Source organism: Ptychodera flava, chromosome 16, assembly GCF_041260155.1.
Source record: "Ptychodera flava strain L36383 chromosome 16, AS_Pfla_20210202, whole genome shotgun sequence".
In the NCBI taxonomy this organism is placed as follows: Eukaryota; Metazoa; Hemichordata; class Enteropneusta; family Ptychoderidae; genus Ptychodera; species Ptychodera flava.
The window spans coordinates 38,097,662-38,113,386 of NC_091943.1; the positions used below are offsets into that span (position 1 = coordinate 38,097,662).

A 15,725-nucleotide genomic window follows, 5' to 3' on the forward strand; every position below is an offset into this window, starting at 1 on the left:
TAGCGTCCTTTTTATACAATTACGTTAATTATGTTCAGTTTTCCTGACAGGTGAGAGAAGTCAACAGGGACTGTTTCCAAACCCTATGAAGTTTTCCTGTGAAAGCGGCCTTTGTCCCTGGAACACAGACATACAACCCAAAAGAGTCAACTCAAGAATCAGGACACTTTTATTCTAAGGGGGATTTAAAAACCATAGCAAATCAGAATCATGGGAGCATGTGAATGTGTATTTTAATTTGTCAGGAGAAGCATTTGAAAAAACCAGAGAACTTTTTTGGATTCTCTCCTTTGTTCACGTGTTGCCAGCACCCAATTACCAACCATAAATCCTGAAGTAGCCTAGTTATGAAGAATAATCCCCAACAAAAGAGTGGGGTCTGTGGTACAGGTACTCACCTCATTCCTAAAGAAGTCCACTGTGTTAATGAAATGGTTGAGTACGCTTACACACAATAAATATGCGAATGGAAATTATAAAGTTTAGTTTATTTTTGTACCATACAGACAGTTAAAGGCAGGAATGGAAATGGCAGACATACCCATTGTGTGTGGAGTACATCTCTGTTCTGCAACTATAGTAACATGGGTAGCTTGCTTCAGCTTGGCCACTGGTTGCTAAGCCGGCTGGCTCACTAAATAATACACTGCTCAGCTTGACTCTCAACACTTGTGTTCACTTTTAATTAGCGTAATACACTTTAAAAAATTTATTGGTAATGAAAATGTAGGGTTACACTGGTTGTCAGAAAAGTGTAACAGTACAGCTTTCAATTATCAGTTTAATTGTTGGTAAAAGTTTAATCCATTTTCACCATAGATTCTCCAGTTTCTCTTGTTTTCAAGAACAATGTCACACTGAAAGAGCATGTGTTAGCTGTGTTTAGCTTGTAGCAAATACAAGCAAATGATGTTTCCTGTAATTCGACATTTTCATTGCATAAATCATTTTCCTATAAATGTGAGAGGATTATGAATAACCATGGCACCAGTATCTCCAAAAAGTACACCATGTAATTAGGTTTCACAATATGAAGAAAAGACTCCTTGTAGAAATTCTAAAACTCATCCAAGGTGTCAGTGAATTTATTGAATAAAATAAGTGGTCTAATATTTCATCATCTGCGGTAAGAAAAGTCTGAAGTTAAACAAGAATACTCAAGAGACTTCAGTGAATAATCTAAAAGATACTTTTGAAGTTTTATCTCGAAAAAATAACATCACTCTACACACATACTAAAACTTGCTGCCCTCTCACCATGAATATTACATTGAAAACACCATAAGTATTTGAGTCCATGTTGATGTAATGCAATTAAATTCAACCTTCCTACAACACTTAGTCAGCAAAGGCTTTATTTTATTGATGAGAATTAGTGATTATCTCAAGCTAACCAATCAGAGATACAAAATCGGTGATTCTGTTTCAATGTACAGCAGGCATTAAGTCTCCATTGGGTGAACACACGCAGATGCTCCATTTATTGCCATCATACAAAAAGAAATCAAGAAATCATTAGTTTCAAACATAATTTCACATTTATTCGTTATGTTAACATTGCAAAGACAAACTTTGTGTCATTCTTTGTTTACTAAATAACAGACAGTAAAATTATTTGTTCAGGAACCATTCTATTTTGACACAAACAAGATACTCAAAACTTTACATATTGTCATGCCTATATGGCTAATCTACTGAAATAAAAGTGATATTGATGACTGAAAGAGATGACAAGTCACATGTTTTCTTTAACAGATATCAAACATAATTTGGACACATCCAAATTAAAAAAATTGTGTTCCGATGATGTTAAAGTGTAAAAGGTATTTTTTCTTGAATCATAGTGGCCACAATAATATTAAGGATATCTTAGAATAATATCCAGGGGTAATAGAACAATTTTTCCTAAATAAATGAAAACTGTGTGGTTGATTCATAAAAGATACTAGTTCTCTGACGTAAATATGGAAGTTTATAACACTTTGAATGCTGTGTTGAATCAACTCTGTGTGTTTTATCTTAACAGGTACTACAATGTACAGTTGCTATGGTTGTGTTTGTATCATTAGTACAATGATCTCCCCTGTCATTAGTTGTTGTACTTCTGTTAAGTACTACAGAAGCAATTTCACAGACAGTGACTAAATTTTTTGTGCTGTTTATTCATGATGAAGGATAAACATGAAAGCGTATTTCTTATTTAAGTTGCCTTGTGTGGTGCACTCATAGTGAGTGGTCTTTTTGTGATTATTGAATTGAAAACTTGATGCGCCAACTTGCAGGCAAACAAAACAATATATTTTATTTCATTCCTGATGTATCAGCTTGATATAACCACTTCTTACCATCAGTAAATCTTGAGTAACTGAGTGTTGCAGGAAGGTTGAATTTCAATGCAATATCTAATACAGTCGTCAGGTTTCTCTGAGGCGTTGTCATAAGATTACAGCTAATTTGCATAGATATTTCCATAAATTTACATCTGAAAAATTTGTTCAGATTTGAATAATGTTCTGAAATTTAGTCTTTTGTGCAATCAATGCAATCTATCCAAGGCACAATGCTGGTGTTGTTGAACTGTCATCTTGACCCAGCTGACATGTCCTCTGCTGCATCCAGTGTAATGAAATATTTTTCAGCCTATGTTGTGTGTTGGCTTGTTTATATATCTTTCAATGTATTTGACTTATAATTTATTTTAACATGTGTCTTTGTTTTCATTGAAATGAGGGTATGATCCACACACCCCCATCCCCATCCCCCGTATAAAATCCAAGGTATTTGAAATTTAGTTGAATGACCAACATCAACGATAATCATTCTGTGCAACAGTGTTAGTATACACTGCAGAATATAGAACAGAACAATAAGGTATGAACTATTGTCAGTCAGTTTAATTACTTGTCCATTGTTGCATATCTGTCGGTGGGTCAAGCAGTGAGTATCTTTGTTGACAAATATTTGGTGGCAGAAAGACAGCCTGGCAGCCTGCAATGCTGTTTTGCTCTGTGAAAAACCTGACTGTATGTTTGATGCAGTTCAATTGAAAATGAAGCATTAATGAGTCAAGTACACACTTTTCTACTTCTAATTTCAGTCTAAAAGCCAAATATTTTTTTCAGTATACGACTGAATATTCCTCCAGTGTTTTCTTTTTCATTCTTTTGAAATGGAGATGAAGATGAGGACAAATCATCTTCTGTTTTGACCTCATCTACTTTTTCCTCACTTGCGATTTTAGATTCTGATACAGCACCTTCCACTACAGTTTCACTTGCAGGTTCTTGTACGTCTCCTTCAATGCCTTCAGATATACCTGCTTGTTCTTCCTGCATTTCCAATCCTGTATCCATCACAGTCTCTACTGCAGCTTTATCATCTTCACTTCCAGCAGTCACTGTAGTGCTTGTATCAACTGCAGTCTCACTAGCAGGTGCAGGTTCACTGGCATCTGATGCAGCTGCAACTTCAGAAATTTCAGCATCATGTTCAGAGGTAGCTAAAGGTGGTTCTACCTGTAAAGTCTCTGGTGTAGGTGATAAAACCTCAGCAGCTGCTGCTTCTGGTGGGGTTTCACTCTCCGCTGCTGCAACTTCTGGTGTTGCTGCAGGTTCTGTTGTGGCTGCAGCAGCTTCCACTTCAGGATTTTCAGCTACTGCTTCAGAAATCAATTCTGGTTGTTCGGTAACTTCTGCTGTTGCCATAGCCTCAGGTTGAATGTCTGCTGCAGTTTCACTCAACTCTGCTTCACCTTCAGGTGCTGCTGCTGGTTCTGTTGCAGCTGCAGCAGCTTCCCCGTCAAGATTTTCAGCTACTGCTTCAGAAGACATTTCCGATTGTTCAGTAATTTCAGCTGTTGCCATAGCCTCAGCTTGACTGTCTGCTGCAGTTTCACTAAACTCTGCTTCAACTACTGGTGCTGCTGTTGGTTCTGTTGCAGCTGCTTCCACTTCAGGATTTTCAGCTACTGCTTCAGAAGTTATTTCTGGTTGCTCAGTAACTTCTGCTGTTGCAACAGCCTCAGCTTGACTGTCTGCTGCAGTTTCACTCAACTCTGCTTCAACTTCCGGTGTTGCTACTGGTTCTGTTGCAGCTGCAGCAGCTTCCACTTCAGCATTTTCAGCTACTGCTTCAGAAGACATTTCCGGTTGTTCAGTAATTTCAGCTGTTGCCATAGCCTCAGCTTGACTGTCTGCTGCAGTTTCACTTAACTCTGCTTCAACTTCAGGTGCTGCTGGTTCTGTTGCGGCTGCAGCAGCTTTCACTTCAGCATTTTCAGCTACTGCTTCAGAAGTTATTTCTGGTTGTTCAGTAACTTCTGCTGTTGCAACAGCCTCAGCTTGAATGTCTGCTGCAGTTTCACTCAACTCTGCTTCAACTTTAGGTGCTGCTACTGGTTCTGTTGCAGCTGCTTCCAGTTCAGCATTTTCAGCTACTGCTTCAGAAGTTATTTCTGGTTGTTCAGTAACTTCTGCTGTTGCAACAGCCTCAGCTTGACTGTCTGCTGCAGTTTCACTCAACTCTGCTTCAACTTCAGGTGCTGCTGCTGGTTCTGTTGCAGCTGCAGCAGCTTCCACTTCAGGATTTTCAGCTACTGCTTCAGAAGTTATTTCTGGTTGTTCAGTAACTTCTGCTGTTGCTATAGCCTCAGCTTGACTGTCTGCTGCAGTTTCACTCAACTCTGCTTCAACTTCAGGTGCTGCTGTTGGTTCTGTTGCAGCTGCTGCAGCTTCCACTTCAGGATTTTCAGCTACTGCTTCAGAAGTCATTTCTGGTTGTTCAGTAACTTCTGCTGTTGCGATAGCCTCAGCTTGACTGTCTGCTGCAGTTTCACTCAACTCTGCTTCAACTTCAGGTGCTGCTGCTGGTTCTGTTGCAGCTGCTGCAGCTTCCACTTCAGAATTTTCAGCCACTGCTTCAGCAGTCATTTCTGGTTGTACAATAGGTTCAGTCATTTCTACTTCGATAGCTGCTGCAGCGATCGCTTCAGGAATTTCTTCTACAGTTTCAGAGGCAATTTCCAGCTGCTCAACATTTTCTGCTGCTACTGTGAGTGTGACATCATCTTGCCCTTCTGCTGCAGTTTCTGGCACAGCTGTAACTTCCTCATCAACTTTTGCAGTCACAGTCTCGATTATGACAGCTTCAGTTCCATTTGCTACTACTTCAATTTCCTCGGCCACTATTGTTGTTGTTGTCTCACTCACCTCAACAACAGTTTCAGATGCTGCTGCAGTTTCACTGGTAGCTACTATTGCTTCAGAAGCACTATCTGTGATGACTTCACTTGCAGATAGTATTGAGGTTAACTTGTCATCTTCAGGTGCATTTTCTGATGTGACTGCAGGTGCTTCAGCTGAAGTTGCATTTGCTGAACTGGCCACCGGATCATTGATAGTAGATTTAGGAGAGGAATCATGTTTTGCTTTGGTAATCAGAGGTCCTTCCTTGCCCATTGCCTGCATTACACCAACAGCCTGTGATATGTCTACATCCTTGGATACTTTGGGACCAACACTGTCTGTTGATGATGTACTGCTGTACAAAGCACCACCACTGTTCCATATTCTGTTTTTGCTCTGGTAAAAAAACAAATAAATGTCATATTTATTACGATGCAATAATAGAATTGATGAAGTTCCCGACGGGAATAATTTCCAAACTAAGAGACAAAGATGTATATAGACTCAGTCTTACAGTTTCTCATTCAGATTATCCCATACTCTGCATGGATGCACATGGCATGGTTATCAGTAATGCAAGGTAAAGCAGGATGGCTTTACTTTGCATGCACGGCTTTACATGTGTAGGCTACACCAGCAAAGCAGACTGGTTAGTACGACAATGCCAGTCAGCATGACAGCAGAACACTACTCTTCCTGACAAAACTTTTATACATCTCATCCTTTCTTTCTATCAACACATTGATGATTACTTTTCATAGGTAACAGTATTCTGCCTCTTGTGAAAAACAGATACAAATCCAAATTGGAAATTTCTAAACAATTGAGACACTTCCATGGCCCCCTTGCTACATGGCTGTGACGATGAAAAAAGAATACAATATTCTGAACGGAACTTTTTCTAGAACTTTTCAAGTCCATTGCAAATCAGATAAAATCTAGAAATAGTTAAGAAAGTATTGTGGAAATTTCATTAGCATTTGCGAAAAACACAAGCAGTCTGAGTCCAACGTAGTTAAAACTAAATTTGAAAGCTGTACAACTAGCATTTTATGACAGATATGATGTTTTGACCAGAAACTGAGAAATTGTCCTAAATATTAATATATATGCAAATTTTATAATATTCTTCATAAACCAAGATAAAATCATTAGAAACCTATGAATGAGCTGCTAAAGCTATAACTCAAGCAGTTTTGGAGAATATGTGGTTTTGATACAATGAGACCAGATATGAACTCAAAATGCTTCCTTGTTTCATTTGTCTGTAAACTGATACTTTGACACTATTATCACTGCTATGAGTTTATAACTTCATTATAATTGATAATCTACATCATGAACATGATTCATCATGTATAGCTTCAATTGAAAACACTGTCAAGTATATCAATTAGGATTTAGCTGAAATGACAAATCTAGTTTCTTTCACTGCTATCATATCATAGAACTATCACTTACAATGTTTTTTTTAAGTTTTACACGCAAAACTGTGAGTTAATTTCACATGCAAAGTTCCAAGTAGCTGACATGAAAATGCAAAATGTCTTTCACTTCTTCAATACATTGTCTCAGCAATATACATAGAAACTTTCTTCAACTTTAGCAACTTGAATTGTCCTTCCACTCTTTATGTCCCAATTTGTAAAGGTCATGAGATATGCAAATAATTAATTAGCCAATGTGAAATGCAAAGTGCAATCCCTAAATAGGAAAAGTTCCTGTAAATATGCAAAAGCTGTGCCATTATCATAAAACTTCTACATGACCTTGACATTTGTCATATGGTTCCTTTATTAACATCTGTAAGCAGATTCATAGGATGTGATATTGTCATTCTGACAATATCTGATTTCTGAACAATTATGCAAATTAGTATCAATTTTGCAAGCATCATCCACCAAGAACTAACCAGTTCTTGCCATTACCATACATTAAGGACAGTACCAAATTTATTCCAATCAAATGAGCCACTCTTGAGATATTGTATCAACAGACAGAGATGCAGACAGACATCAGTATGACAACAACTCATATGTTCAAACAAGTGAGCTAAAAGTGTAAAAGTGGTCATAACAAAACGTCAAAAAACACTTAGTCATTTAAGATTTTACTATATATTAAGTTTATAGTTTGATTTAAGTGAGATAAGTGATAGTAAAATTTTGATAAAAGTGAATACTTTGTAAGTTTGTCTCATGGCTGGCTTAAAAAGAAAGCACTGTTTGTGTGTAGAACCTACATACCAATAATCACTACTTCAAAATTTTGCAATCAAATCATCAATAACACAGTTCAGTAAATTCCAAGTGCCATCGTTTTGTTTTTTCTGTTAAATTTAACAGTTGGAGACTATTCACTTTAATTCGGATGAAAATAAAATTAGCAACACTATATTTCCAAACATCATTTTATTTATGAATTTAGAAATATTAATTTTAAAGGTGGGTGGCAGTCGTCAGAACTGCACATGTGCGACTTTCTTGTCTACAATGTTTCATGCATGATATCTAGATGAATCAGGTCGACATAGCTGCAACATATAAATTTTACAATATTATATCTTATTGCCGAATACATAGGTTTATGTGCCAGAGAGCAGGTGACAATTTGCCTGACTCCAGGAGGGCAAATTGTCTCCTGCTGCGAGAGCACATTAACCCATGTATTCAAGCAATAATATTTTTATTACATGCCTCCGATAGTTAATGCTATATGACATTTATTATATGCAGGACATTCTCAAGCCATTTTACTATTATCGACAAGCATCAGATTTTAATGAAAGTCAAAATAGCAGTGCGCGCATGGATATTTTACATCTGGTATTAATCATCTACTTTGACGTCGAAAACGTCGAAGGGCTTCACTGGATTGGGTAACTATGGAAACCAGTCAGTATATCATTCACACGGCCTGCTAACTCCCTGGATGTTCCTTTCAAATCAATGCACTGATTTGCACTCACATCGAGGCATGAGTGTAACAATCATTGTTAACAAACATGATTTAACTTCATCAATGGCCAACGTACCCTAGATACAGTGTTTACATCGGTTGTAGGGGTACCTGGCAACCTTGAGCAGAGTTCTGATGACGGCCTCCCTTTAAGCATACCCCAATTATAGCTTCATAGTTGATGTTTCCCAGAAAATTCTCGCTTTTTTTCTGATTTTACAAAACTATACTGATACATGTGGTTTGACTTTGCCTTAAAAATCTATTTAAAGCTTACCTCCTATATGTATTAAAGCTTACCTCCTATATGTAATATTATCAAGGTTCTGTTACAAATGCTGACTTGTATGAGACTGATTTTGTTGGATATAGATACAGATCATATTATCATCAACAGATTGTGATAAAAAATAATAACTTTTGTTGATTTTAAATAAAACAGTAACTATACATCTATCTGTAGCTAGAAGGTTGAACAACACCCAATTCACGAAGCAGTTACAAACATAGTAAGTCGGTGAATTAGTGAACCCTGGAACAAGATAGGCTCTATGGTGTGTATACTTTCAACTTTCTTATTCCAGCCATAAATTACATAACCTACGTCTATCATTGTGCAATAAAGTATTACAGCTTTTAAGAGTTATTTCAAGAAGTAAGAAAGCACGGAAGGCAAATTGCCATCAATCTACTTGGCAGGCTTCTCAAGGGCAAGTTAAAGCGCAGTGGTCGTCGCGCTGCGCATGCTCCTGAGGGGGTCCCCCTTGTTGACAACATATCCGAGAATGCCGCATGAAGTTACGGGTTGATTATTATGTTTGCGATATTGCCGCTGATATGGCGGCTGCTTTGTCACAAGCATACCAACTTACCAAATCTAACACGCAATAAAAGGTCAATTAATCTAAGTTAAATATCTGCTGAATATTGAACAGTCATTACAGGCTGGATTGAGATCACATTTGATCATGATTTTCTTGAATCAGTTGAATGGGGCTCGCTCGAGCCATGGAGCTAAACACTCATCCGTACGCGTGTATATGCCAACAGACTATCAATGACCTGGCTCTGGTCTACGACATCGCTAGCAAGGACGAGAACTTTCATTTCAAGAGGCCCAACAGGAGTACAATTGACAAAAACGCAAGCTACAGAAATCTACAGCTCGCAGAGCAATGCCCGCTGCAGCAAGAAGCATCTGTTCTGTAGTCTGCATGAACGTCGGTGTCAAGAGAACCGGGTATATGGCGCGCTACACTCGGCTGTGGAGAATCCAACTCCACTACGAAGTTTACCCCGTAGGGGGTGCAAACGAGAATTTCGAGTACAGGTATCAAGTCAAGCGAAGGACCTTTCATAGGTCTTCTTGTTATGTGGGGGTTATCTCATTTGAAAGAGGATTCAGACCTACCCGGTAATCAGGAGGTACAACAACGAAGTTTGCGTAGCACTGGTAGGCCCACACTAGCTAGCCGTTGGATCTCTGCCATGACCGTGCATATGTAGGATCTCTCAATACGTCCCTATGTGTAGCCGTGCAATTTTCCTGCCAAATGCCGCGAAAACCTGCTCGTTTTGTCTATTGTGTCCTGTCATTTGACTATTTCTTGCCACGTATTACTAGAAGAAGTAAGAAATGATGATCAACAGTGGGTCGTGGGCCAAGTCGTTGCGAGGCCGGTACGTTGTGCCGCTGCATGGTTGTGGACCGGATGCTCCATATATCCGTGTACGTCAACGCGGTGACCTTCTCCCTTGTCGAAGCAACATCATCTCCCGCATCCTGCTCTGGCTTGCCGATCATGGTCTTGAGTGTAATTTTTGTGTTAGGTATGGTGCTTGTTGCTGGTCTACATATACATATACAATGTTGATCATTTTGGTGATGTATTTTTACTGTGCTGTACATAGCATTGTGTACAACCAGCGTGACCGCGTGCGATCAAACCCATTTGTTCACTGTGACTGCGTGCAGTAAACTCAGCGACCTAATGTGCAGAGTGTCTCAATGTTCGTAGCCTTACATGAGTTTATAGATAGAAATACACCACTGAAGTTCATTTCCGATCTCAATATTTTACTATTGCATGATGTTCAGTCTTACCAAGGCGTTAACAAAGTGATGGACCGCTCCCATCTCACTCCGATTGAAGTTGAGAAGACTTATGTTTACAAATATTTATGTTTATCAACAACAAAAATCGCGCACGCGCAGCGCGACGACCACTGCGCTTTAAACTGAGCAATTAAGACATGGTTATTGATTCTTCAGAACACTTCTTTTGTTTACTTCTAAAACATACTGGATGCACGACAGATTTCACCATTTACATTATACAAAGAAAATTTAACTTGCAGTGTGCCTGAAAAGAACCATCAAAAAATTTTCTGAACATCTAGGTAAACCACTCTAATGTAAACAGTTCTCAAACACAATATATTGCATAACAACACACTTCAGAAAGTGCAGTGTATAGCGATAACAAAACTATTTATTTATTTATTATTACTGTATTTCAGACTTTCAAAAACGTCCATAACAAATAAAAGATTTAAAAAAAAAACAGATAAAAAAATGTTCATGACAAGACATTACATAGTAAATTAAAGCACAATTAATATAAAATATTTGCCCTGTGGGCTTGAAGACCATTAAAGCGCATGTCACATGCAAGAAGTCGATAAATCAGAACATTTTTACTTCTTTGCAAACGAGCACTATAGTTGTACGCCGTTCTTCTCCTTAAAACTGAGAAACAGTTTACTGAATGGTGAACGAACACCTTTGAGGCACTAGTGTATCTTGGATAGCCAAACAGTCTACGAAATGCATTGTTATGACACACAATGATGCTATGAATGGCGCTTGCATTAAAATCGGACCATAAGTAATTACAGTAAATGTTATTACAAAACGCATTAAAAAGACGATATTTAACATCAACCGAACAGGAGTAAAACTTTCTGAGAAGCATATTAGCCCTGCCACACAGAGCTCTACGTTGCCTTAGAATGTCTTCGTCGTCACGTAATTCACATGTAAAAATATGGCCTAGGTAAACAAACTTTGGAACAAATTCAAGAGAAACATCACACAGCTTGACTGGAGCACGGTCCCTCCACGGAGGGACCGTGACTGGAGGAACAGTCGAAAGCTTTGTCGACGATTTAAAATGGATACACTTGGATTTTCGTGAATTATATTTAATATTGTAGTCAGAAGCGTAGTTTTCACAAATCTCAATAAGTCTGCGGAGACCTTTGATTGACGGCGCGGCAATACACATGTCATCAGCGTAAGAAAGATTGTTCATCGTGATCCCACCCACTTTGCAACGCGCTCCAGCATCAGAAAGCCTTGAATTCAGTGCGTCAATCACAGTCGCTCGAGAGCTATTCAGCTCTGGGACTATTCGCACCTCCCATAGACGAGTAATATACATTTCTCACTTCTGTATACTCGTCTATGGGGCGAATAGTCCCAGAGCTGAATAGCTCTCGAGCGACTGTGCGTCAATATAGACATTAAAAAGAAAGGGTGAAAGGATCCCTCCTTGGCGTACTCCATTCGCAACATTAAATGAAATTGAGAGAGAATTAGACCAACGGACACAGAATTGTTGAGAGGCGAACCAGTTTGTCAAAAGGCGGACGATATAAGCAGGTAGTGGTACTGATCTGTCAATCAGTTTCTTCAAAGGGTCAAATGGACTCCAATGGTTGATTCTATCAGACGCTTTTTCTCCGTCAAGGAAGCAAACAAAACACCGAGCTCCCGTTTTGTTTGTAGTATCTGATAGTTTCTTTCAGTGGAAAAATACACATATCGGTACCATGTGCCCTTTTAAATCAAATTTGATTGTCTGTGGTATGTAAATGGTTATCACACCTGTTAAGGAGAATGTATTCAAGTATCTTAGAGGACACACAAGCTAAAGCAATTGGGCGGTAGTTGTTCTTATTTGAAAGGTCAGTAGTTTCGTCCTTGATTATAGCATGGAGGTAGTCTCTACTACCTCCATGATTATAGGAACAAGTATCACTCTCGAGAGGTTCACTGGAACATCACCGTGGACTAACTATTGCATTGCATAAAACATTGTTGTCAATGTCTTGACTAATTGATCTACTGAAAGGTCTGATCACGCATGGATCAAGTCACCGGATGAACAATCTGCAGCTGATTAAAGTTCCATAGCTCGAAACTTTCCTCGGTGATTTTGTGTGGTGAGGAAAATTGTGCCCCCATTTCCCGATCACACCATGGACATTAAAAAAAGACGAATCACTGAGGAAAGTTGTGGGCTTGGAACTGACAGTAGCAGCAATACCCATGGATGGGGTACTGACAAGGTGGGAAAACAAAGGACTTAGGCTCTACAACATGTAGGAAGTAAATATCAACAAGAACTAACCCGAGACCTATTTGTGCGGTAAACCTTTCAAGAACTGCGTGGGCAAGTGACCTCGGAGTGACCTCGGATGGTCGTAGACCCCGTCGATGCAACGGGAGCTCGTCGGGATCTGCGCCTGCGCAACTTTCTGGTTTACAAACGATGTACTACTTAAGCACGATATCCAGATGCATCAAGTCAACACATAGCTGCAACATTTAAAGTTTACGACAAACATATTTTAACTGTCATCAATCGCCATCGCTGTAGATTCGTACCTCGGATACAGTATTTACTTTGGTCTAATGTGTTCCATACATACGACCTGACAACCCCCACCTTCCTTTAACACGTCAAGCAATAGACTCTACATTCGTGTAGGCCTGGTTAGCAGCGTTGCCAGATCACCATTGTGTTGTTGTCCGAGACATAGTTATATAATCAGGCATTGAAAGTTATTTTTTTTGAGGTGTTAAAATATACATGTACGTACAACGCATTGACATAAATTGTAGAAACAGAATCAAAAGTAACAAAATACACTTTTTAAAATGCAAGTAATAGATGTATTTATGTTAAAGCTACATATCTGAGTAAATGCACCAGAGGCATATGCAGACCTTCCAGCCCGGATATTAATTTGCATCTTTAGTTTACAAATATACGTCTACTTTTATGGTGAGTGAATATTTTTGTTTATAAAAAACATATGGCCTTTCAAATGATAACGTAGGACTGAAATTTTATTAACATACATACGTGACATAGTTAATAAAAAATTAAAAAAAGGATGACCTTGGATTAATAGGCCATAGTATTTAGGGTGCAATGATTATACTGCTGCCACTGCGGAAACACTTTCTAGAGTGTTATCCAACTTTCGTAAAATTCGATCAAGTGAGTTGTTGAAATAAGAAGATGAGAACAGTAGTGGCGGTACGATTGTTTCAGTTGAATAGGAATGAGGGTTTGGCTAATTTTCTGTACCCGAAATGTGATCAACAAGTCCCCCTATGCGCAGTCGCAATTCAATTAATTGAATGTGAACGCGAAAACTAAAAAAATATTGGCGTTTTCTCCACCTTCCTGCAATAACGTATTATTGCCAGGGCTTATGCTGATTTTGCTTAATGCATTATCCCCCCCCCAAAATAAAAAACAAAGCAAAAAAAACCCAAAAAAACAAACAAAAAAAACACCTAAAACGTAAGCTTATTCTACGAGCAATCCGCTAGATAATTATAATTGTGACTTTCTCTCAAGTCCTGAAAGTCCGAAGCGAATGAGATAAAAGTAAACTTACTTGTGTTAACCTTACGGCAAAGGACAGGCGTCGCACATTTCGAAGGATCGTTGTCATTTTTCTCTCGCTCGAACTCTTGCAAGTTATCGTAGAGCTTACGAACGAAAGACTGTTATAAATGAACAACTCCAGGGTCCGTCAAAGCCATCGACAACCGCATCAGGATCGCATTGGCTATCAGCGGAAACTGCATTGTTTACACCTCTGGTTGTACACCAATCTTTCTCTCAGTGACTTTTGAGTTTTGATGTGTGTAATAGAACGATGTAATAGAACGAAGTTTGCCTTTTTCTCAGGTTAACTAATTTTTTCACCCGAAACGTTTCAAACATTTCTCATCGGTGACATCGCATCCCTACATAATGTGAATCTGAATTAGAGAACGTCTGCATAGTAGCAGGTCAATGCCCGAGAATATCCTAGACCACTCACGTGTCAGCTTCACATGGCATATTCACGTGTTGATGGAACGGTGGTTAGGGATGTAAACAAAAACTTCGGAATATTTGTGGAGGGACCGTGGTAACGGCGTATCGTGTATGTCATGCTGTTTTAACAAAACTTTCATAATTTTGTTGTCCAAAGAGAAGTCCAGCAAAATTCCTTAGTGACTTTTTGAAGTTTTTAAACACAAAATATTGATTGATTTATAAATTACAAAGGAAATAGTCTGCAAGCGACACCGCTAATCTCCATGTGGTATGGTTTTACCATGGAGGTAGTAGAGAGGGTTTTACTAACCGCTAGAAACATCGCTATCAAGTAGTTTATTTATATTTTTATGTATTTATTTATTTATTTATTTATTTGTCCATCACAAATACTGTCAGACATTGTAACTTGTGTTCAGAAATGTTTTCCATGGGCAACACAAACAGCACACAAAACCTGCAGACAGACTATGGCCTTGGAAGTTACTATGCACTGCAATGGGGTAAAGATTTTACCCCCGTCTTTGTCTCCATAGCACCACTTGCCTTAGCCCTTGGAACTATTTACGGGAAGTAAATTCTCCATTTACTCTATCTAACCACGGTGGTATAACGTCTTTACTAGCCAGCCATACACTCAGGGGCGGACGTTTGCTTAAAAATCAACTTCGCTGGTCAAAAGTGTTTCTCCGGCAGATGCCCATCCCTCGAGATAAGGTATACTACATGTATGCTACGCCGACCTGACCAAGCCTTGCGGCCCGGGCGATGCTTGAAAATATGCCTCCTGCTTTCCCTGAATCATTTGGTTCCTCCCGTATCAAGGACGTGAGCATTCACGTGTAAAGTGTCTGGCGCACACGTGTCTTTGAGGTCATGCACTCCATGGAGCCAAAGGGTGAACCTTTTGATGTCCAAGGGTGGGGGCTCGGCAAACTGTTTGGGGTCAACAGATTCTTCGTAGGCCTAAATTTCTTAGAAAAAATCCTACAACACTTGGCTTAAAGAATGGAAAAGGATGTCAAGACAGACAACAACTGGAGACTTGATTTAATTTTGGTGTAGTATAGTGGCGCAGAAATGAAGTTGTTGGTCGCGATGCCTTAAAAACTTTGAACGCAATGCCATAATCTTATTTGTTTCTCAACAGGTCTTCAGCAGAAGCATCGTTTTGACAAACACGGCTTTCATTTATATCACAGTTGCGAGTGTAGTGATACATACCGGCCGCCGCGTAGTATGCATATTCTATGCATACTACGCGGCGGCCGGTATGTATCACTACACCCGCAACTGTGATTTGTATCCATAACGCTGAAATCAATCACTCAATCTTGATAGTGCTCAAAACATTGTAACAGAGAGTATGGTATGGCAAATCAAGATACTAATACATTAATACAGAGTTTAAGTGAACAATACAGAAGCAGGAAAATAGTAAACAAACTCGTGTAAT

At 39.0% G+C, this 15,725-nt stretch overlaps 1 protein-coding gene across 2 annotated transcripts; it reads right to left on the minus strand.

The window, feature by feature from the left end:
- Nucleotides 1–1,180: 1,180 nt before the first annotated feature.
- LOC139114781 (protein bangles and beads-like) lies at nucleotides 1,181–13,995 on the minus strand. 2 transcript variants are annotated; one of them, XM_070676687.1, is made up of 2 exons: nucleotides 13,839–13,995; nucleotides 1,181–5,579 (listed from the first exon to the last, which is right to left on the minus strand). In XM_070676687.1, the coding sequence occupies exons 1-2, from the start codon at nucleotides 13,893–13,895 to the stop codon at nucleotides 3,099–3,101; spliced, it is 2,538 nt and encodes an 845-aa protein (XP_070532788.1). In that variant the 5' UTR covers nucleotides 13,896–13,995; the 3' UTR covers nucleotides 1,181–3,098. The 2 variants fall into 2 exon arrangements, with proteins under 2 accessions (XP_070532788.1, XP_070532789.1); XM_070676688.1 differs by lacking the exon at nucleotides 13,839–13,995 and adding an exon at nucleotides 12,557–12,671.
- Nucleotides 13,996–15,725: the final 1,730 nt, after the last annotated feature.